We start from the raw sequence: 21,076 nt of genomic DNA, 5'->3' as shown, positions 1-21,076 counted from the left end.
GGAGGGGCAGGGAGAGAGGGAGAGAGATAATCCCAAGCAGGCTCTGAGCTGTCAGCACACAGAGCTGGATGTAGGGCTTGAGCTCACAGACCCTGAGATCATGACCTGAGCTGAAATCAAGAGTCAGACGCTTAACTGACTGAGCCACCCAGGCGCCCCTTTCCTTCCTTTGAATGGGCCACTTTGCTGTTTCTTTGTATGCTTTGGAACTTTTTGCTGAACACAATAAATTTTAATCTAAAATTATGGTAACTCAGGAAATCATTTTCTCCCTCTCCCTAGGGTTTGCTCAATCTTATTATTTTCTTTTTTTTTATTTACTGTGAGTTTTGTTTGTTTGGTCATTTTAGACCATTTCTGTGCTGAGGGTCAGAATAAGGTGTAAGCTTAATATCTTTGGTCTTTCTGGACCTTTCCCTGGGCAAGTGTGGCCACTTTCTAATTTTCTCTGTATATGCACTTGCTTTTCAATGTTCTAATCTTACATATCTGTCTCTCAAAAGGGAAAAAGCAAAAATAAAGGAGGAAAAAGAGACCCTGACCCTTTAAATCTCCTGCAAATCACTTCAGCAGAAATGTGTTTTTCAACAAGGGGGGATCAGGGTGGTGCGACAATGGCCACACATCTCTTTGCACCTCTTTGATCAGAAGCAACTATCAGTGATCAGAGCACAGATCCCATATATTTGGAAGACAGGATCATAGTTGCACACCCTATCTCCCATGTACTATGTGCAAGTTGCTCCAGGAATACTTACACAGCTGTCTGCTATGTGACTGAGGGGGAGGGGATGGTGTTATTGTACTAATAGCTAAGAATGACCAAAATTAGCCATAATTTACCATCCTAAGTTTTCCCCAGAAATTGCAAGCCTTCAAAGACTCTAGCGTTCCAAAACAGTTACATCAGAGAGATTCTGCCAGTGCAATTGTCCTCTCTGTGGGGAGACAGATTCCTGGTGACTCCTTTTTTGCCATCTTCTCAGAGTCCTCAAGCTAGTATTATATATATTGGAAAATACCAGAAGAAAATACGGAAGTCAAAAATAATTATCACAAGGGGTGACTGGCTGGCTCAGTCAATAGCGCATGTGATACTGGATCTCAGGATTGTGAGTTCCAGCCTCATGTTGGGTGTAGATATTACTTAAAAATAAAATGTTTAAAAAATAATTATCTACAAATAAAAAGCTTATGCACAGCAAAAGAAACAAACAAAAAGACAACCTACTAAACGGGAGAAGATATTTGCAAATGACAGATCTGATAAGGGATTAGTACCCAAAATATATAAAAAATTTATACAAATCAACAGCAGAAAAACAAATAATCCAATTTTAAAAAATGGGCAGAGGACATGAACTGACATTTTTTTCTAAGAAAGCATATAGATGTTCAACAGACACATGAAAATATGCTTAGCATCACTCATCATCAGGGAAATGCAAATCAAAACCACAGCGAGGTATCACCTCACACCTGTCAGAATGGCTAAAATAAAAAACACTAGAAACAACAAGTGTTGGCAAGAATGTGGAGAAAAAGGAACACTTGTGCACTGTTGGTGGGAAGTAATTCCACTACTGGATCTTTACCCAAAGAGTACAAAAGTACTAATTCAAAAATATATATTAACCTCCATGTTTATTGCAACATTATTTACAATAGCCAAATTTTGGAAGCAACCCGTGTCTATTGACAGATGAATGGATAAAGAAGATGTGGTATGCATATACAATAGAATATTACTTAGTCACAGAAAAAAACAAAATCTTGCCATTTGTAACAACATAGATGGTCTAGAGGGTATAGTGCTAAGTGAAATAAGTCGGTCAGAGAAATACAAGTAGCATATGATTTTACTCATATGTGGAATTTAAGAAACAAAACAAATGAACAAAGGAAAAAGAGACAAACCAACAAACTCCAGAGGGCAGGTGGGTTGAGGGGATGGGTGAAATAAGTGAAGGAGATTAATAGTACACTTATCATGATAAGCACTGAACAATGTACAGATTTGTTGAATCACTATATTGTACACCTGACGCTAATTCAACACTGTATGTTAATTATACTGAAATTAAAAATGTTTTAAATATTTTTTTAAATGAAACTTTTAGAATTTTAACAGAAGTTTTTTAAATTTGGGGCACCTAGATGGCTCAGTCGGTTGAGGGTCCGACTTCAGCTCAGGTCATGATCCCAGGTCTTTGCGGGTTCGAGCCCCGCATCAGGCTCTGTGCTGACCGCTTGCTGAGAGCCTGGAGCCCGCTTCAGATTCTGTGTCTCCTTCTCTCTCTGTCCCTCCTCCGCTCACACTTTGTCTCGCTCTGTTTCTCAAAAATAAATAAATGTAAAAAAAATGATTTTAAAAATAAGTTTTTAAAACTTTAAATGGTTATCACATCATTACTCCTATACATTTTTTAGAAGTATAAGAGTTTCTTCTTTTTTATTGGGATATACCTTATATGCAATAAATTGCACAAATCTTAATTGTATAGATCTGTGAATTGTTACATATGTAATTGTTATCCAGATGAAGATATTGACATTTCTGATATCCCATAAAAGCTCCCTTATGCATGATGCCACTTAATACATTCCAAGAGATAACCACTGTTTTTTGAAATTCTATTGGCATAGAGTAGCTTTGCCTGTACTTTATGTAAAAATATAATCATACAGAGTGTAGCTTTTTGTGTCTGGATCTTTTGCTCAATTTTACAATTGTAAGATTCACCCATGTTATTGCATGCAGTTAAATCTTTTTCATTGCTGTTTAGTATCCCAGATATGACTATATCATAATTTATTAACCATTCTACTGTTGATTAACATTTGGTTTGCTTCTAATTTGGGGCTATAATGAAAAAAGCTGCTATGAATATACTACATGCATATTTTTTAGTGGACATAGGCATTCATTTCTCTTGGGCATATACCCAAGGAGCTGAGTCGTACAGTCATGAAACACGTTTGTTTAGTGTTAGTATATTCTGCTGAATAGTTTTCTAAATTTGAAGTAATTTGAAGGAAGATATGAACATGATGAGAGGAGAAATAAAAGATTTTACGATAACTAGGCGGAATTTCTAGACATGAAAAATATAATGTGAAAAAGTCACTGGATAGCAAATTAGACACTGGAGAAGAAACATCAGTGAAGCTGAAGACACACAGTAAAAACTATTCAAAATGGAGAACAGAGAGGGGAAAAAAGAGACTGGGAAAAATAAACAGACTCAATTTCAAGTGGTTAAATTTACCTGTAATTGGAATCCTAGAAAAGTAGGGAAAGTACACAAAATTATTTTAAGAAACAATTACCAAAACCTGTACCAATATGATGAACACTATAAAGTTGTTGATCCTAAACGCTGAAAGAACTTTAAAATATTTTATATTTTCTGTGACAATTTAATTCAATCATTTTTGATAATGTGCTGACTTTCGGTCCTTAAAACCACAGCTTTGCACCTATTTTTCTGCCCTGTCATTATGAAGGTATAGTTGTCAAAGTAGGAGGATGGAACATGTTTACCAGTGTGTTAACTTCTAACTTTATTTTTTTAACGTTTATTTTTGAGACAGAGAGAGACAGAGCATGAACAGGGGAGGGGCAGAGAAAGAGGGTGACACAGAATCGGAAGCAGGCTCCAGGCTCTGAGCCATCAGCCCAGAGCCCGACGCGGGGCTCGAACTCACGGACTGAGAGATCGTGACCTGAGTTGAAGTCGGACGCTTAACCGACTGAGCCACCCAGGCACCCCTAACTTCTAACTTTTAAATATTTAGACACATAGTACGTAGGCCTCTATTTGTAATTTTTCCCAGCACTCCACAAACGCTCAGGGTCACTGTGAACCCAGCGGTCCGATCACAAGTACATTTCAGAACTAGACTAGCGCTCGCTGGGAATTAGGGGTGAGGAAGCATGATTTTATGTCAATATGTCTGGATTAGCCTCGGTGGTGGACATGTGACGCACCAACAGCAGGAAAGGCAGGCCTGGGAGAGCCCTAGAGGTGATTGTTCTGGGAAGGAGGTTGTAGTTCTTGAGGCCAGAATATAGTCCAAGGAGGTGATTTCAGGATCAGCAAGGGATAGCTGCAGCCACAGGGGGATAAACACCATCCTCCTAGGGCTAGAGGAAAGGGAAATAGATGTCAGGGCAAAGAATCAGTTTCAGAGAGAGCACCTTGAGGACTGAAGACAGAGAGAGAAATTAAGGTAAAATCTGACAGGCTTCCCTACAGAAGCCAAAAGGGCAGGTGGTACCTGGGCTAGAGGCAGGTAGGCAGGTGTGTGCAGAGCCCAGGACCTGGACCAGCCCCGGTCATGGGCAGGAGTGGGGATGGGCTGGGTACAGAGATCTGGACTGCGAGTAAGTTGGGAGAGGGAGTGGGGTCTAATACAGAAGGGGACTTTGATTCTTTCTGTGTCAGGAGCAGCTTCTTGGCACCACATTTGGACCCCCACAGCCAAATGGCCTAGGTGGGTAGGGCCAGGGATTGAGCTTCCTGGTCCTGCAAGATGTAGGGGGAGTCTAGGGCATACTAACTGATAGCTGCTGAAAACAGTTGGCAGATGAGTTTTCCCTGGATCCTGAAGAAAGGGGTTGTCTGACATCTAATCAAGGACCAACCTGGGCTCCCTTCTTCTCCATCCTGGGTTGAGGGAGGGTCTTGGGTCAAATTCTTGAGGTTTGGAATAAGTAAGGGGATCAAGAATCCAGAAGGACTGACAGTACAAAGCAGACTGTTCTCTCTCACCCCTTGAGCTCTTTGCCTCCTGGTCCGCACCCCAGGTTCTAGTCTCTTGAGTCAACAGGGAGGAAAGAAGGTGATTCTCACACACTGTAACTCTAGACAGAGGCTTTATTTCCACCAGGTCTGACCTCCCAGAGGCAATCAAATCTCAAGTTATTTTTCCCCAGGTCAGACACAGAAGACTAAGTTAGACATTTCCCAAAGGAAACTGACTACTTTACTACAGGAAAAGTCACATTAAAAGCAAGATAGTACAAGACCATGGGGATGGACAAGGCCATAGGGAATAATGTTTTTATCTGGACAGAAATAAATTCAGCCTTAGGAGACTCAGCTGGCCCTAATGTGGACACCAGATCATTTCTCAATGACCCAGCCTTGCATGGCCCCGAGGCTGAGCAATTCATTCCACCAGAGCAAGTAAATTCATGATGTGGGCCTTGGCCTGAGATGCTGGTCCTCAATGCATGGGATAAACCAGCCTAATCCCCAAAGAAGGAGAGAGAGCTAAACATTATTGTGGACCTACCGGTGTGCAGTTGGGGTCTCATTTGTGCTTTTGTTTAATTCCTCCAAAAAGCAAGATAGGCTAAGATTTGGCTGGTGTGAGGTCTTAGGTGACAACTTTTCCTTCCCACTCCCACCCCCACCAGGTTTCAAATAAACACTGAGGAGACTGAGCACCCCTCTAGGAAAAAGACAAAAAATAGCCATGCCCATAGTGGTAATGCAAACAAGAGTCCAGATTCAAGAAAGGGCAGGTGACAATACCCAGACATGGTAAGGGTGTGGTAAAACGGGGACCATCACATACTGTTGAGGGCCTAATTGGTGCAGCATTTTTGAAGGCAATTTGGTGATGTAATTAAACAATTTAAGTGCACACACGTACTCCTTGACAAAGCAATTTCATTGCCAGGAATTTATTCTACAGATTTTACAAGTATGCAAAGATTTGTGAACAAGGACATTCATTTGCCTCATTTATCACAGTAAACAAGGAAAACAAATGCCTATCAATGGTGGACCCATTGAGTAAAATAAATACTCTGCATCTATCAAAAAGAATGAGGTAGATGTACAAGAAATAATTGTTATGAAAAGATATAAAGAGATGTACAAGATTATTAAATGAGAAAAGAAATTGCAGGAGAGCCTTGTAATCTTATCCTATTTGTGGGTTTTTAAAGACTATTAATTATACATATATTTGTACTGGAATAGAAAACATACAGAAAGATACACACAAGAAAAAGTGAACAGTGGCTACCACTACGGGACCTTTACTTTCTATTTCACATTTTTCTCTACTGCTTTGAATTTCTTTTCAAACATGTATTACTTTTAAAATATAAAAGAGGGGTTCCCAGGTGGCTCAGTTGGTTAAGCACCCAATTCTTGATCTCGGCTCAGATCATGATCTCGCTGTTCGTGAGACTGGGCCCTGTGTCAGGCTCTGCGCTGACAGCATGGAGCCTGCTTGGGATTCTCTCTCTCCCTCTCTCTCTGCCCATCCCCCGCACGTGTGCTCGCTCTCTTTCTCAAAATAAATGAATATTGAAAACTAAAATAAAATTTAAAAGAAAAAAGAAGGAAAAAGGGACCAATGAAAGGTAACTTATCAAATGTCATCATTAGAAAGCAAATTCAGAAGACCTGAAGGTCAGTAAGACCTGGTGGCTGACTGGGGGACCCTTCCTGACCCAGCTGACTGGGCAACATGAACATGCTGCTCTCACTCCTAAGTTCTAACTCCTTGAGACCCAAGCACTCTTGCCGTGGGGCCTCCTGCAACATGGCTGAAGAGAGGGAGTGGCTCTCTTCCCCAACTGAAGCCAATTTCTGAGTCATCAAGGCATATAAAGGGAAAGCACTGGTGGCCAGTGACATTGGCAGGGATTTGCACCCAGTGACAGAGTCCCAGCTCAGCTGAAGCAGAAGGCAGCAATTCTGGCAGATCCCCATCCCAGCTAATAGCAGGATAGATCTCCAGCTTGGTTACCACCAAGTCTTGGCACAGGAGTCTTGGCACAGTGGAGGTGATGGCAGAATTGCAGGTATCCAGCAACAGCAAAAGGAAGCAATCATCAAGACTGAGTCAAGAATAAACCTGGGTAATATGAGCTTGGAGAATCCCAGAAAAACTTGAGGAAAATCTACCTATCTGGAATGTCTGAGCATTTTAAGTTAAGAATACCCAGGGTTCATTCGTTCATCTTATATACTGAGGTCTTACTGTGTTCAAGACACAGTAGCAAGCACAGGGGATACAGCAATGAATAAGGTAAACACAGAATTTATTAAGTTGAATTGGATGAAAATACAATTGCCAATATTCAACCTTTTTGGATCTACAAAAATGGCACCTTCCTATGGATCAACGTAAATATATTCTGGCAAGAGAAAAGAAAAGATGAATTTCCTAATTAATTGCTTGATTACAATTGTGAAAATAGCTATAAAGGGACAATCAGATTTAACACAATTGTGTGAGTGTGTGTGTGTGTGTGTGTGTGTGCGTATGTGTGCGCGCACACGTTGCTGGTCAAGAAGGGCTTCTCTATAAAGAGTTACTTTTAAAGAGGTGAGGATGAAGAGGAATTAACTTAGTGAAGGAGAGAGAGGGATATCATTCCTGGCCAAGCCAGGCGCAAAGGCCTCGAAGGGAAGGAAATTGGTCTGTTCCAGGGACTGAGATGGTGAGTGAACCCACGGAGAGGGGCGGAGGCGGTAGAGGATGAGATGGGGATAACAGGATGCTGAGACGGACACGGGAGCCAGATCACGGCATAATCCAAAACACTGCAACGTCTAGAGAACATTCAGGCAACAAAGCCTGTTCATTCCCCCGTGTAACCAGCGAGCCCCGCACTCTACAGCGAGGCGGCCAATGGGAATCGAGTCCTTCCGAGGGCTTCCTTCACCCGGTGCGCCACGCGCAGGGTGGCAGTGGTGATGCAGGCGGGGGAGGCCTGGGCCTCAGGAGGAGGAGGCCAGGGAGGCCGCGTGTGCACCGGGCGCCCTCACCCCAAGGCGGCAGCCCAGCGTCCAGCAGTCCTGGCGGAAGCGGCGCACCGAGAAGCAGTAGATGAGCGGATCCAGGCAGCTGTTGAGGCTCAGCAGCGCCAGGCTGAGGGTGTGCAGGACGTCGAGCGTGGAGGCGGCGCGGCACCCGCCGCCGTCGCTGCCCGCGTCTCCCTCCCGCCCGGCCACCCAGGGAGCCAGCAGCAGGTGGTAGGGCGCCAGGCAGAGGGCGAAGACCAGCAGGAGCCCCAGCACCATGGTCCTGGCCGCGCGCCGGTGCGGGCCGGCGGGGGCCGGGCCGGGGCCCGAGGGGGCCGCGAGCGCCCGCGCCAGGCTCACGTAGGCCGCGAGCACCAGCAGGAAGGCGGCGGCGAAGAAGGCCACGGTGGCGTAGGCCAGGCCGGCGCGCGCCCAGCCGTGCTCCAGGCAGCGAGCGGCACCGCCCGGACCCGGGCGCAGCGCGTGCGGCGCGGCCAACGAGGGCGCGGCGCAGGCCAGGCCGGCCAGCCAGGCGGCGGCGCAGGCGGCGCGCGCGGGGCCCCGGCGGCGCAGCGCGAGGCGTCCGGCCGCCCTGGGCCGGGGCCCGCGCACCGAGCCGCAGCGGCACACGCTGATGAGCGCAGCGAAGGCCACGGCCGCGTAGGTGGCCACGTAGTAGGCCGCGCCGGCCGCGCGGCAGGCGGCCTCCGGGAAGGGCCAGTGGGCCGGGCCCAGGTAGTAGGTGAGCCACAGCGGCAGCGTGAGCGTGAAGAGCACGTCGGCCAGGGCCAGGTTGAGAAGGTAGAGCCGCAGGGCCTGGCCCAGGCGCCTGCCGCTGCGGACAAACACCGCCAGGGCGGCCACGTTGGCCGGCAGCCCCAGGCCCAGCGCCAGGGCGTAGGCAGTGGGCACCACGATGAAGCGAGCAGGGTCGTCCCAGGGGCTGCAGCCGCCGACACCCGGGTCCCCAACACTGCCGTTCATCTCGGACCTTGCACCAGGGAGAGGAAGAGAGGTCACTGTGGAGGCTAGCCACAGAAGGCCTCCGTACCACCTCCCCCCCTACCCCGTCTTCCTCTAACTCGGTCCCTGCTGGGAGGGGACACTAAGGAGCAGGGAAGTTCGTGTGGGAGAGGATGAGGACTGAGCTGAGCCAGCACCCCTGAGGATGGAGAACAGGGGGTGGACTCCAGAGTCCCTTGAAGTACAATGGGCTTGCTGACAAGCTGCAGGAAATGAGGAAGACACAGGAGTCTCAGATAGCTTGGAAATTTCCAACCTCGGTGACTGAGAGGGTGGAAGTGCCGCCCCTCACAGATGGAGTATGTTTCAGATATGTGGAGGCACCGGCACGTGCTTAAGCCCGAGCAAGGCTGAGCCAACACGGAGTTCTGGAGAAACCAGAATATAGAGTCCTTCCCATAAAAAGCGCAGTCCTCCCTCCTCCACATACTATGGACGAACAGGCTTATGATGCAGTGACCCTGAGGACAGTCCCATGCATAGTGACCTTGGACTTGCCTTAATGAAGGTCCACTCCCTGCTTGCCTGTAGCCAGGGGGGCAGGGCTGAAAAACGGTTCAAAACTCTCAGGCTTTCCAGCCTGGTTCCTTCCCCTCACCTTTTGACCACAAAGAAGTCCTGGGTCTGCTTCAAAATTTTGGCCAGCAAAGCAAAACAGAGCACAGGCCCAGGAATCAGGCAGGTTCTAGATACACACATTTATTTGCCATGTGACCTTGGGCAAATTACTCCGCTTCACTGAGGCAATCTTTCTCTGCTGTAAAACGGAGATTAAGATACCTACCTCACAGTGTTGTTGGGAGAACTATGAGAAAACATAAGTAAAACTCTGAGCGCTGTGGCTGACACTGGGGAGACACGCCAGAACCATTAGCTCCTTTCCCTCCAGGCAGCACACAGATGAATGTGTATACCACCCACACAGGCACCCCAAGCAAACAAAACAACACAGAGACATCTGGGCGTATTCCTCTTCTCTCCCCAGGGGGGTAAGTGCAGAAGCCCATGTCCTGTTCCTATTTTTGGCACAGTCACCCCCCTAGGGTGTCCCAAAACTCAGTTCCTCCAATACCAAAATTTGTATTTCTGCCTCTGCACCCCTCAGGCTGCAATCCTTTCTGGGACCCTGAGTGGAATGTCTTCTCCCCTCCCTCTCCACTCTGTCCACTGTTGGCTTTAGCCCCCAACTGCCCCACCCGGAACCTCTCCCTGCCATCCCTCCAGGTCGTTCCTCTCTTACCTCTTGCTGTTAAAGCTGCTGCAGCAATCTCTAGGGCCTTAGGGGGCCTGGCTTTAAGGAGCTGAGACAGAGCAGAATCCACTCCCACCCCCACATCTCAGACCCTCCCATCAACCCACTAATCCCAGGACGCCACGTGAAGAATGGGCCAACAGCTGGAGGGGCTGGGGCCCACCTGTGGCAGCTATAAGCTGGGTTTGTGGGGTGCAGCCAGGGCCGCAAGGGAAGGGAGCATCTTTGAGGGCAAGGGGGCACAGAGAGGGAGATAGAAAAGCAAAAGTAAGGCCTTGCAGCTGAATGTCATGGTACTGACCTGACCAAGGTTCAGGGTGCGGTTTGAGGGGGGCACATATCCTGAAGCCTGGCTTCTCCTTGGGCCAAGGAGGCACTGCTGGAACTCAAGATACTCCTGCTGCTGTCAATCCCAACTGCTCCACACCAGCTGGCCAACCCACTCCTCTAGCACCCTGCCTTTCCCACAGCTGCTAGGTGGGCCCTACAGCCGAGCTGGGGGCCCTGTAGCTGCTAATCAGCTTACAGGCCAAGCCGTGGTAAACAGGAGCCCTCAGTCTAATGCCAGCTGTGAGAGGTTTTACTCAAAGTCCAGGCTGGAGACAGGCTGACTGTCGCATCCCGGAAGGAGTAGAGATGGTAAGAGGCCAGGATCCTAGGGGCTCCAGGTCCTATGTTTATGGCCTTCAAAATGTTCATGCAGAGGGGGAATTCTGGAAACAAGGCAGATTTAATCACATTGGGCAGATCATCTCCTCTACCCTGTTGAAGGGAGCAGGGGTGCTATGCATGCCCACTTTCAACTTTGACAGCCGGTGCAAAGTTGAAATTCCTCTGGAGTTCATCAGGCCCTAATGAATCTCAGATCTGATACATGGGCACTTAAGCTTTCTGACCACATCTTCCCATCTATAGAACAAACTAATAGCAAATGCTATTTAATGATAGCATTTACTGAGCATTTATTATGTGCCAGGCACTACTGTAAGCACTTTCTCACTAAATCCTCACAGCAACTCTATGAAGTATTTACCATTATTACCCATATTTTGCAAAGAAGCTAGTAAGTGGTAGGTACCATTACCCACCTCTTCCCTTTCTTTGCTGACCAGGGTGGGTAAATCTTAACTAGTCTAAGTCCATCATAGGAACTCCTTTCTCCTTAAGAATGGGTGGTCTAGGTATAGAGATGGGACTAATTCTGGCCAACGGGATGTGAGGGGAAATCTGGGGGTCTTCCAAGAGAGCTTTCCTCTCCCTTTCCACCTTTGGATGTTATGTGCGAATGTGCCGTCTGGAGCTGCTGCAACTATTTTGCAATGCTGAGGGCAGGAGCCAATAAATTGAAAGCAGCAGAGCAGAAAGTTGAAAGAACATCAGTCTTTGAGGTCATTGCAAAGCAGCCAAATTACCCAACACAGAAACTGAAAGTATGTTATCACTGGACCTCTGTCAAAGAAAAGGATTCCTGATTGTTTTGACATTCTATGTAGTGAATGTATACTACTGCGTTAAAAAAAAAATTTTTTTTTTTAAATTTTTTTTTTCAACGTTTATTTATTTTTGGGACAGAGAGAGACAGAGCATGAACGGGGGAGGGGCAGAGAGAGAGGGAGACACAGAATCGGAAACAGGCTCCAGGCTCTGAGCCATCAGCCCAGAGCCTGATGCGGGGCTCGAACTCACGGACCGCGAGATCGTGACCTGGCTGAAGTCGGACGCTTAACCGACTGCGCCACCCAGGCGCCCCCAAAAAAATTTTTTTTAACATTTATTATTGAGAGACAGAGACAAAGCATGAGCACGGGAGGGGCAAAGAAGGGGGAGACACAGATTCTGAGGCAGGCTCCAGGCTCTGAGCTGTTAGCACAGAGCCTGACATGGGGTTTGAACTCACAAACCACGAGATCATGACCTGAGCCAAAGTCGGACATTAACCGACTAAGCCACCCAGGTGCCCTAATATACTACTCCATTTTTTACGTCTATTTACATATACTACTTTTAGATGTACCAGTGTGTGTCATACACACACACACACACACACACACACACACACACACAATATAGATTGCATCACTGTGCTTTCAGACACAAGAAGAAAAGACCTAAGGGTGCCAACTTGCTTGAGGTTCCCAGCTAGTCAGTGTCAGGGCAGAAATTACCATTGTGTAGTAAAGATGAAATGGACTAATGTACACAGACAACTTTCATTCCTATGGGCTCCCAAAAGCCATTGTCCCTACCCCCAAAGTAATCTGTCGGCTGGTGGCTATGGCACTTGCATAAATAAGCTCTTTTCCTCTCTTCCATTATGGGAGGCATATCACTTTCCAAAAGGCCCCCACTGAGGTGAAGACAGTTGGTGATGTGATAGTAGGGACTCTAACGTGGCCACTTTCCCTCAGTAATTGTCCATACACACACACACCCTTCTGATTCCCTGGGACCTCTGGGATTCATCCCCGGCTTCCAGCATTGCTTTACCATGCAGCATCCCTTGAGTTGGCTGTCCTCTGCTTCCATGTAGATATCCAAGGAGCACTGCACTAAGTACCTACCTCGCCACCAAAGGCTGCAGTTTCAGATCCTGCAAAACAATGATCCAATGCCCATCTTTGTTAGGTTAGCTCTGCAGATCTAAAGTGCACAAAGTAAAAGAATGGGAGGGGATATCTCACGCGACTGGGAAGCACACAGGCAGAGGCAGGTACTTAGACTCTGCCATAGCCAAGGTGTAAATTTTAAGTATGTAATACCAATGCTTTAAATGTGCGGGTCTTTTGAAGCAGCACCCTCACTTCGAGGGAAAGACAGTAAGTATGCAAAGGTGATTTACTGTGAAGTTTACAATAGCAAAAAACTAGGGACAATCTAAATGTTCCTTAGTGGGGGCTAGGATAAATATATTACAGTACATCCTCACAACGGAATACTATACAGCCATTAACATCAATGAGGTAAAACGGACACGGAATGAATGGTGTTACAGTATGTTAGTTTTAAGAGACATTTAATAAAGTAATTTATAATTGCCTCATTTTCATTAAAAACATCTGTACAAAGGCATAGTAAGAGTTGAGGTACAGTTATTAAAAAGGAGTGGATAGTGGTTATTTTTGGTGCATTAAATTTTGAGGTGATTTAAATTGCTTTTCTGTTTTCTATTTCCACATTACATGAGGAATGACAGTGTGCAACACGTGCTCCTCAAAAAAGAGCAGTGAATGTCTCAGAGAGAAAGCAGGGTCAGGTAGAGAAGATGTCTGCTTCGACACTGAACAGCCCTGGATGCACTGGTAAGAAGGTGGCAGACTCGGCGTTCCACCATGCTCCTGCTGTGATAGTGATGTGGCATGAAGAGAAAAAAGGACTCCCAGGACTCCTTGAATGCACTTGCAAGAGTCTTCTTCCTAGTGGGTCTGACCACCTTCTTAGTTTGGACTCAGAGCTGGCAGATATCCAGCAGCAGCAGGAGCCCCAGGCAGATGACTGCTGGGATGTAGGTGTTCGGTGACTCTTTCAGAGATGCCAGAGTGAAGATGGCTCCTGGAATGGAAAGTGAGGTCCCTGAGGCCCCCTGCCCCTCTCCAGCTGAAGCCTTCCCATTCAACACCTCCCAACCACACCCACACAGAGCCTGAGCTAGCTGCTCTCATCTCTCTGGCCTCCCAAACAGAACCAGGAATCAGAAGCCTCATAAACTAATGTAGCCCCTCTCCGAGGGTGAGAAAGAAACAGGAGCAATCTAGCCAAATGGCGCAGGGAGGTAGGTAGGTGGGCATCTGGGAACAACTTCTAATCCTTCTCCTTTCTTAATCCTACCGGAGGGAAGGTGGAGGTATGGGAAAGATCCGAAAATGAGGGAAGCCTCAGAGATGGAAAGCAAGTCCGGGGGGGAGGGGTGGCAGTGGTGGCAGCAATGGTGACACAAGGCCAGGGGATCCAGAAGAGTCTGAAGTCGTCTGATCTTTGAAGCAGCAGCTGTCTTGGTACATCAGCAGGTCCTGTGGGCAGAGCTGCTACGAGGGGGTGCTCTACAACTGCCTGTCACAGGGAAATTCTCTGCTTTTCTGGGGGCCCTGGCTTCCTTGCTCTCTATTCCCACCTGCCAGACACATAACCCCACCGGCAGCTGCAACTCCATCCCCTCCTCTCTAGGGTAGGGCTTAGGAGAGAGCAGTAGGGACTTTGAGATTATATACATCCATACAATGGGAATACCCTGCAGCCAGCTGAACTGATGAGGTAGGAAGTATGTCTGACAAAGAATCACGTTCTAGTATATTAAGTTTTAAAAGCACCTGTCCTAGTCCAAAGGCCATGGAAAATAGAGTACAGCAGGGAGGGCTCCTGGTTCTAGGAAAAAAGGAAAGGAGGCAACAGTAAAGGGAACAGCCAGATCTTCCATGATCCTCTGCCAGAGGCCCCGATTTCCCCAGCCCAGTTGCACCCCCTTACCCATCATGAGCAGGGTCAAAAGCAAGTTACTGATCTCTTGCAGCATCGGTGGGCCCAGGACCAGCAGCAGCCCAGCCAGCAGTTCCAGCCAGCCCACAGCCTCTTGATAGCCCATGGGATCTGGCTGATAGCCGAACACCTTCAACGGGAACACCTCAGCAAACTGCACAAACAGGGCTTTCTAGGGGCAGCAGGGAATGTCTGTCAGCCACACTCAACAAGGATCCACTGCCTGGGCACTCCACAGGGACATTCTGGGCCTGCGCCCTCACCCCCTCCCCACCCCCCCCCAACAAAGGAGCTACTATTCTAGGTCAGGTCCAGGGTTGAGGTCGGTCTGGAGAGGGGAGGGCCTCCCTGGGGAGGGGCGGGGGGAGCTGAGCTTTGGAATCAGGAAACAGGCTTTACCCTCCAAGAAGGGCTGGATGGTGTGGTGCAGAGATGGACTGATTTTCTCAACAGACTCTCACCAGATTACAACCCAGCCCCAAATTCCAGGACCAGGAAGCTAGGCTTGCCAACTTTAGGAATGTCACAGCTTCTCTTTCTTTCTGCCTGACCTGCTTTCCCCTGATGACACTACGCTGGGAATATTGGGAGGTGGGGGTGAGGATGGAAGGGTAGACGGTTGCTCATTCAACGGATTCCACTATGAATATGGTATGCTGGGCCTGGATCCCATTGCAGTCGACCCAAGAGTAGTTAAGGAGGCTCAAAGAGACTCATTGTGCTGAGTTAGGCTCCGTGACAACTTCAGCCTCAGGCTGACTACCTTTTCCTGCATCGCACCCCACCCCCACTTTAGCTCTACCTCCCCTACTGTCAGCAGCAAGGAAGAAACTCTAAGCGGCTGGCTCTGGGGAGGTACTTCCGCAAACAATCCACCACCCTAAACCAGGGAGGAAGGGCAGAACCCAGGCCTGGGAGACGGAGGCTGGCAGGGGTCTCCAAGTCAGGCTTATTTGAAGGGCTGGGGAATTGGTGAGCATAAGGGCACGAAAGCTTTCCCGAGTCTGGACCTAGCCGGAAGGTGGAAGAACTTGTAGACTTCCCTCTCAAGCTGCCCGGGAAGGGTTCTCTGGATTCTGAGTTAGGGGAGCGTCTAGATTGACTCCTGCTTCCTGACCTGCCGTGTAACCTTTAGCAGACACACTTCACCTTCAGGGCGAGTTTCCTAGCCCACCAAGCGGTAATTCATAAACCCATCCTCATGAACCTCCCAAGAACGCAAACAGGAGGAGGAGAAAGGGGCAGGGAGGGTTCTGGGTCCCCCTTCCATTCCATCTTCTTCCGCCCGGGGTCCCGGCGCATTCCTCCTCCAGCCCTAGGTTTGCCCGGGGCCCCCAGTGCTCAGCTGGAAGATGTGCCCCTTCCGTCTAGGCAAGAGCCAGAGGACTCGGAGGAGCACCCCGGGAGAGCGCCTACGTCTCAGTCTAGCACTGTCTCGCCGGAAGGCAGGCGGGTCCGCAGGGCACCGGCGCGGGCAGGCGGGCCGGTCGCCGCGGGGTGGGGGGGGGGGGCGGGTAACGGCCGCGTCCGCAGTACCCGCCGCCGCGTGGCCGCCCACATCCCGCTGCTCACCATCTGCTCGGACGCTGGAGCCGAGATCTGCCCCGAGAGCTTGGCCGCCCCCGTGAGCGCGAAGAAGCCACCCAGCAGGACGCGCAGAGCGGCGAGCCCGAGCGCCATGGCCGCGCAGGTCCTCCGGGAGGGAAGGAAAGGGAAAGGAAAGGAAGGGGAGGAGAGGAGAGGCCCCACCGAAACCCTCCCCCTGCCGCCCGCTCGGTTCCTCCCTCCCCAGGGCCACCAGAAGACCGGCGCCAGAACCTCCCGCTCCCCGCCCCCCACCCCGAGGCTGTTGCCACCCTCTTTTCTGGCCCCCACCTGTTGCGAGGGGAGACGGCCTTCGGGAGGGGCATCCCCATCTCTCAGATGGGGGCACTGAAACCCAGTGGCTCAACTGACCGCACGAGCCCCTTTGAATTCAAGGGGCGTCTCTTGTCTCCCAACCAGTATGACTGAGTAGAGTCAGACTCCAGGAGTAACCATCTACACGTGCCTCGCAGAAGACCGGAGTTTCCTTCCAGCCTGAGCCACCCTAGCTTTGGGATCTGAGCTGCCACCTAACCTCCTCGGGCCTCACTATTTGCATCTGTAAAAGCGATTAAGCCTGTTCTCCTTAGGAACAGGCCTAGCACAATGTCTGGCACCTGTAAGAGCTCAAACGTTATTTGTAAATTAGTAAATTATGAAATTTTTAATAAGTCGGTAGCAAGTAATTATAAATTGTTTTCTTGGTGTAAAATATATTTTTCCTCCAATTCCTCTCAGTTGAAATTAAAATATGAAGTGTTTGAAAATTCAGACACTTGCAGCATAGGTAAGAGAGACTTCCACTAACAAAACCCTACAGGCCACTCGTGGTCCATCTGCTATAACCTGGAAATCAGTCTAGACCTTGATGGACAAACTGTGGGCCAAATTTAGTCAGCGGTTTTTTTCCACTGGTTCCCCCTTCTTCCTCCCCAGCTAACAATGTTTTACATTTTTTAATGATAAAAAAAATTTTAAGGCAGCTTTCATGACACATGAAAATTATATGAAATTCTTAGTTCAATGTTCATAAAGTTTTATTGAAACACAGCCACACTCATTTGTCTGTGTATTGCCTACAGCTGCTTTTGTGCTGCAAACCCAAAATTGACTAGTTGCCACCACATGGCCTGCAAAACCTAAAGTATTCACTATCTGGCCTTTTATGGGAAAAGTTTGCCAAGCCCTGGTCTAGAGCGCCACAGAAACCCCTACTCTCCTGCAGCTTCTATTTCTGATCAGCCAAGCTGCTTAGATCTTTGTTTTCTACGTACCCACAACCTGCTGGGGTGGGTGGCTGCCTGGCTGAAGACTGCAATGTCCCATGTGCTTCTAAAGGCCAAGCAGATTAACATCCAGGTGTGCTGATACATTACAAACAGGCTTTTTGTGACCATTTTTGTCCCTAATCCAGATGATCCAATCAATCAATCAAATAGCTAAATTCTCTGCCTTGGACTATTAAAATTATAATATATAACTAGGTATAAATGCACAATTATTCCTCAACAAAAAGAAAAATTATTAAAACATATAATCACTGAAAACACATATCCACATTAGGAAATTATATTTTAGGATATTTATACAAAATTTAACACAAAATTATAGACTTTGATCATTAGCAATACCCATCTTACTATTCTTTCTCCTTTACTAATTTTTCTATCCTTGGAATTAAAGATGTGACTGCAAGTCTTAGAGCAGGACCAGAAACCAACAGATTTCTTTGTCTTGACTCAGTCAAAGCGGAAAATGTAGCATCACATAAATAAACAGTTGAAAAGGGCAATAAAAACTTCATTGCCTTTTCATGGAGTTCTGGGTAATTTGTCTTTGCATTTATCCAAAACTGAGTCACAGACATTGATTTAAATACTGACTGTAATTCCAAATCTGAAGATAGCTGTACTAGTTTTTCTTCTTCGAAGTCCATGAGATTACTATCTTTGGGATTCATAAAAGGATTAATTATCCACAAATTTCCTGAACGCAAGTCTTCTTCTGGTGGGTAACAGTCATGGAACATTTGACAAAGTCCTTCCAGGTGCTCAAAAATAATGCTTGCAATGCTTCTCATATTTAAGTCTGATGAGTTTACGAATTCGGAAAATGAAGGGAACATGTCATAATCATTCTCTTGTGTGCGCTTCAACCACATTTTTAACTTTTCCTTAAGTATATCCATTTTATTATACAAATTGAAGAGAGTAGTCATAGTTCCTCGGAGACTTAAGTTGAGTTCATTTATAAGTGAAAAAATATCTGATAAATAGGCCAGCTTTGCAACCCATTCTTCATCAAGAAAATACTTGGCCAAATCTGAATGCTTCTGGTTTAAAAAAATTTCAATTTCATGTCGTAGTTCAAATAATCTTGTTAAAATTCTCCCTCTTGAAATCCAACGTACTTCAGCATGAAGGGGTAGATTCACATGCTCAGGCCCCATTTCTTCACACAAAATCGTTAACATTCGTGAATTTGATGCATTGCTCTTTATAAAACTTAAAATCTGTGCTGACTGCAAAAGAATTTTATGTAAGCATGGAGACAACTTTTCTGCTGCTAAATGCTCACGGTGAATAAAACAGTGTGTAAATGCCACTGTATTCGTGGCGATTTCTTGAATCTTTTCCCTTAAACCAGAACACCTGCCAGTCATGCTTGCAGCCCCATCTGTACAGAGACCAACACAGTGTTTCCAATTCAGAGACTTACTATCAATATATTTATTTATTAGTTCAAATATTTCAAAACCAGTTATTTGAGAAGGCATTTCAATGCAACACAGTAATTCTTCTTTTATATCACTGCAATCATAATCAATGAAACGAATATAGCACAAAAGAAGGGTGATATTTGAGATTTCTGATGATTCATCTACCTGAAGGGCAAACCACTTTGACTTTCTGACTTTTTGAATCAGCTGATCTTCAATGTCTGCAGACAACTCATCAATCCTGTGTCCAATCGTGTTATTAGAAAGAGGAATGGTTTTCATTTTGTCTCCAGCACTTGAACCCAAAACTTCTGAACACATTTCCACTAAATATGGTTTAATTAATTCTTCGGCAATGGAGAATGGCTTCTTGCTGGCAGCAATTTGGAAAGCAATTAAATAAGAAGCTTTCACAAGTGACTTTTCAACTAGTAAACACTTTTTTAAAGAACTATTCTGACATTCCATTTCAAGAGATTTTTGTTCAAAAAAATCTACTGGTTTGTTTTCTAATTCTGAATGTTTTGTCTTCAGATGATGAGAAAGATTTGCTGGCTTCATGTTTTCAGTGGATAAGATTTCTCCACAAATGACACATTGTGGCCTTGGTGAACTTTCTTTTGATCCTGGACAGATAATAAAACCAACTTTTAAATATTCCGCATCATAAGTCTGGAAAAAACCTATTCTTTTTTTCTTTGCAGGTGGAGAATCAAGTTCCGCATCATTTTTCTCATTAGGCATAGGTAAATCTGAATGAAATATTTGAATCACTGTTATTTTTCAAGAAGAAATAAGCAATAGTCTTTATGTTTTCCCCCACACATTTAAAATATCTTTTTTTAGTATTTATATTTGTCAAAAGAATACACTAACGTTGAAACAGAAACCACAGAACTTTCATGGTGCCATTAAAAACAGAATTTCTCCTTGCCCAAAACTTGGCCACTGACTAGAGCAAAATTATAGGCTGCGGGATGTGAACTAGCAATGCTATATATATATATATTCAACAGATTGCTGGAATTAGGGCTGAAGTCCACAGGATGCATCTAGTTAAGAATAAATTAATTTACTTTTTTAAATTTCAGAAAAAAGAAAACAAATGTTTAAAAAGTTAACATTTGGTGAATCTAGCTGTAGAATATATTAATGTTCATTGTGCCATATTTTCAATCATTCTGAACTTTGAAATTTCTCCAAATTAAAGTTGAAGAAAAAAAAAGGTTAATTAGTAGTTTTAATACCCAATGTATGAGGGTAAAGAGAAATGGGTGTTCTCAAACACTGATGTAATTTTTCAGTTTTGCAACACATATCAAAAAGCCTTAAAAATCTATGATAGCTTTTGAATCTGAAATTCTACTACTTAGGATTTATCCTAAAGACCTAATTAGACAAGTGAACAAAGATTCATTTACACAACTTAACTCAATACTGTTTACAATATTAAGCAACTAAAAGCGATCCAAGTGTCAATCTTAGGGGGATGGATAGGTACATACATTGGAATCTATGCATCCATTGAGAATCTCAATGTATATTTAAATTTATATTGACATGGAATATTTCTGATGAGCAATGTCAAAGGAAAAAGTTCACAACAGTACATCTTAAATAATCCAGTATTTAATCTAGAAATTTTTAAAAAATGTATAAGCACACACATACCCACACATATAGATGTCCACAGATCTTTTACTACCTTCCACATGTGAATGTATATAGAATATAAATTCATGTACACAGAGTATATCATTTTAACAGGAATATACAACAATCAAATTTACTTTGGAAGGAAAACAGGATTCTCCTTGACTCCTACTAAAAGAAATGCACCCTACATAAAAACTCAAGATTACTTGTTGACAGATTATACTTTTAAATAAACTACATATATTCTGTGTAGTAAAATTATCATTAAAAACAAAAATCAAAAAATGCTTTGGGCAGAGTAGGCTATGTAAGTAATTGAAAACATGAGGGTAGTGGCAGTTAACATGGATTGGGGCAGCAATAGTTTACAGCCTTTCCAAATATGAATTCAAGTCATTTTCCTGATCACCAACACCTCAGACACACAGTTATATTTTTAGTAAATGACAAATTAATTCACATTGTTTTTAAAAAGAAAGAAGAACTACAGTTAAATCATTAACGCTTTTAAAGAAATTTGTATCTTAATAGTTATAATAGTTTGTACATTTGAAAAACAGCAGTGCACAGAGATGTCTGTCCACATAATGCTGTGTG

At 45.7% G+C, this 21,076-nt stretch overlaps 3 protein-coding genes across 10 annotated transcripts in view; all 3 read right to left on the bottom strand.

Annotated features, from left to right (window-relative positions):
* Window positions 1–7,751: 7,751 nt before the first annotated feature.
* Window positions 7,752–8,759, bottom strand: LOC124514373 (platelet-activating factor receptor-like). The gene has a single exon (XM_047082368.1). It carries the CDS (start codon window positions 8,757–8,759, stop codon window positions 7,752–7,754), a length of 1,008 nt encoding a protein of 335 aa, XP_046938324.1.
* A 4,287-nt stretch (window positions 8,760–13,046) lies between these two features.
* TMEM35B (transmembrane protein 35B) lies at window positions 13,047–16,251 on the bottom strand. 3 transcript variants are annotated; one of them, XM_047085116.1, is made up of 4 exons: window positions 16,093–16,251; window positions 14,512–14,692; window positions 14,355–14,409; window positions 13,513–13,599 (listed from the first exon to the last, which is right to left on the bottom strand). In XM_047085116.1, exons 1-3 carry the CDS (start codon window positions 16,198–16,200, stop codon window positions 14,360–14,362), a joined length of 339 nt encoding a protein of 112 aa, XP_046941072.1. In that variant the 5' UTR covers window positions 16,201–16,251; the 3' UTR covers window positions 13,513–13,599; window positions 14,355–14,359. The 3 variants fall into 3 exon arrangements, 2 of the variants coding, with proteins under 2 accessions (XP_046941071.1, XP_046941072.1); XM_047085115.1 differs by lacking the exon at window positions 14,355–14,409 and having other exon boundaries at window positions 13,047–13,599; window positions 16,093–16,246; XR_006962954.1 differs by lacking the exons at window positions 14,355–14,409; window positions 14,512–14,692 and having other exon boundaries at window positions 13,511–13,599; window positions 16,093–16,181.
* A 1,408-nt stretch (window positions 16,252–17,659) lies between these two features.
* Window positions 17,660–21,076, bottom strand: part of ZMYM6 (zinc finger MYM-type containing 6) — a 41,209-nt gene continuing 37,792 nt past the window's right edge. For 5 of the 6 annotated variants that reach the window (XM_047084084.1, XM_047084083.1, XM_047084085.1 and 2 more), the window contains one exon: window positions 17,660–19,575. In XM_047084084.1, coding sequence (XP_046940040.1) covers window positions 17,744–19,575 — 1,832 coding nt within the window. In that variant the 3' untranslated portion in view covers window positions 17,660–17,743. The remainder of the gene's footprint in view (window positions 19,576–21,076) is intronic. The other variant, XM_047084086.1, reaches the window with a different exon arrangement.

The sequence above is a fragment of the Lynx rufus genome, unplaced genomic scaffold (genome assembly GCF_022079265.1).
Source record: "Lynx rufus isolate CCGP_SWC_20201006 ecotype Redwood Valley unplaced genomic scaffold, mLynRuf1.p SCAF_2, whole genome shotgun sequence".
NCBI classification, from domain to species: Eukaryota; Metazoa; Chordata; class Mammalia; order Carnivora; family Felidae; genus Lynx; species Lynx rufus.
This window is presented reverse-complemented; position numbering and strand designations above follow the sequence as displayed.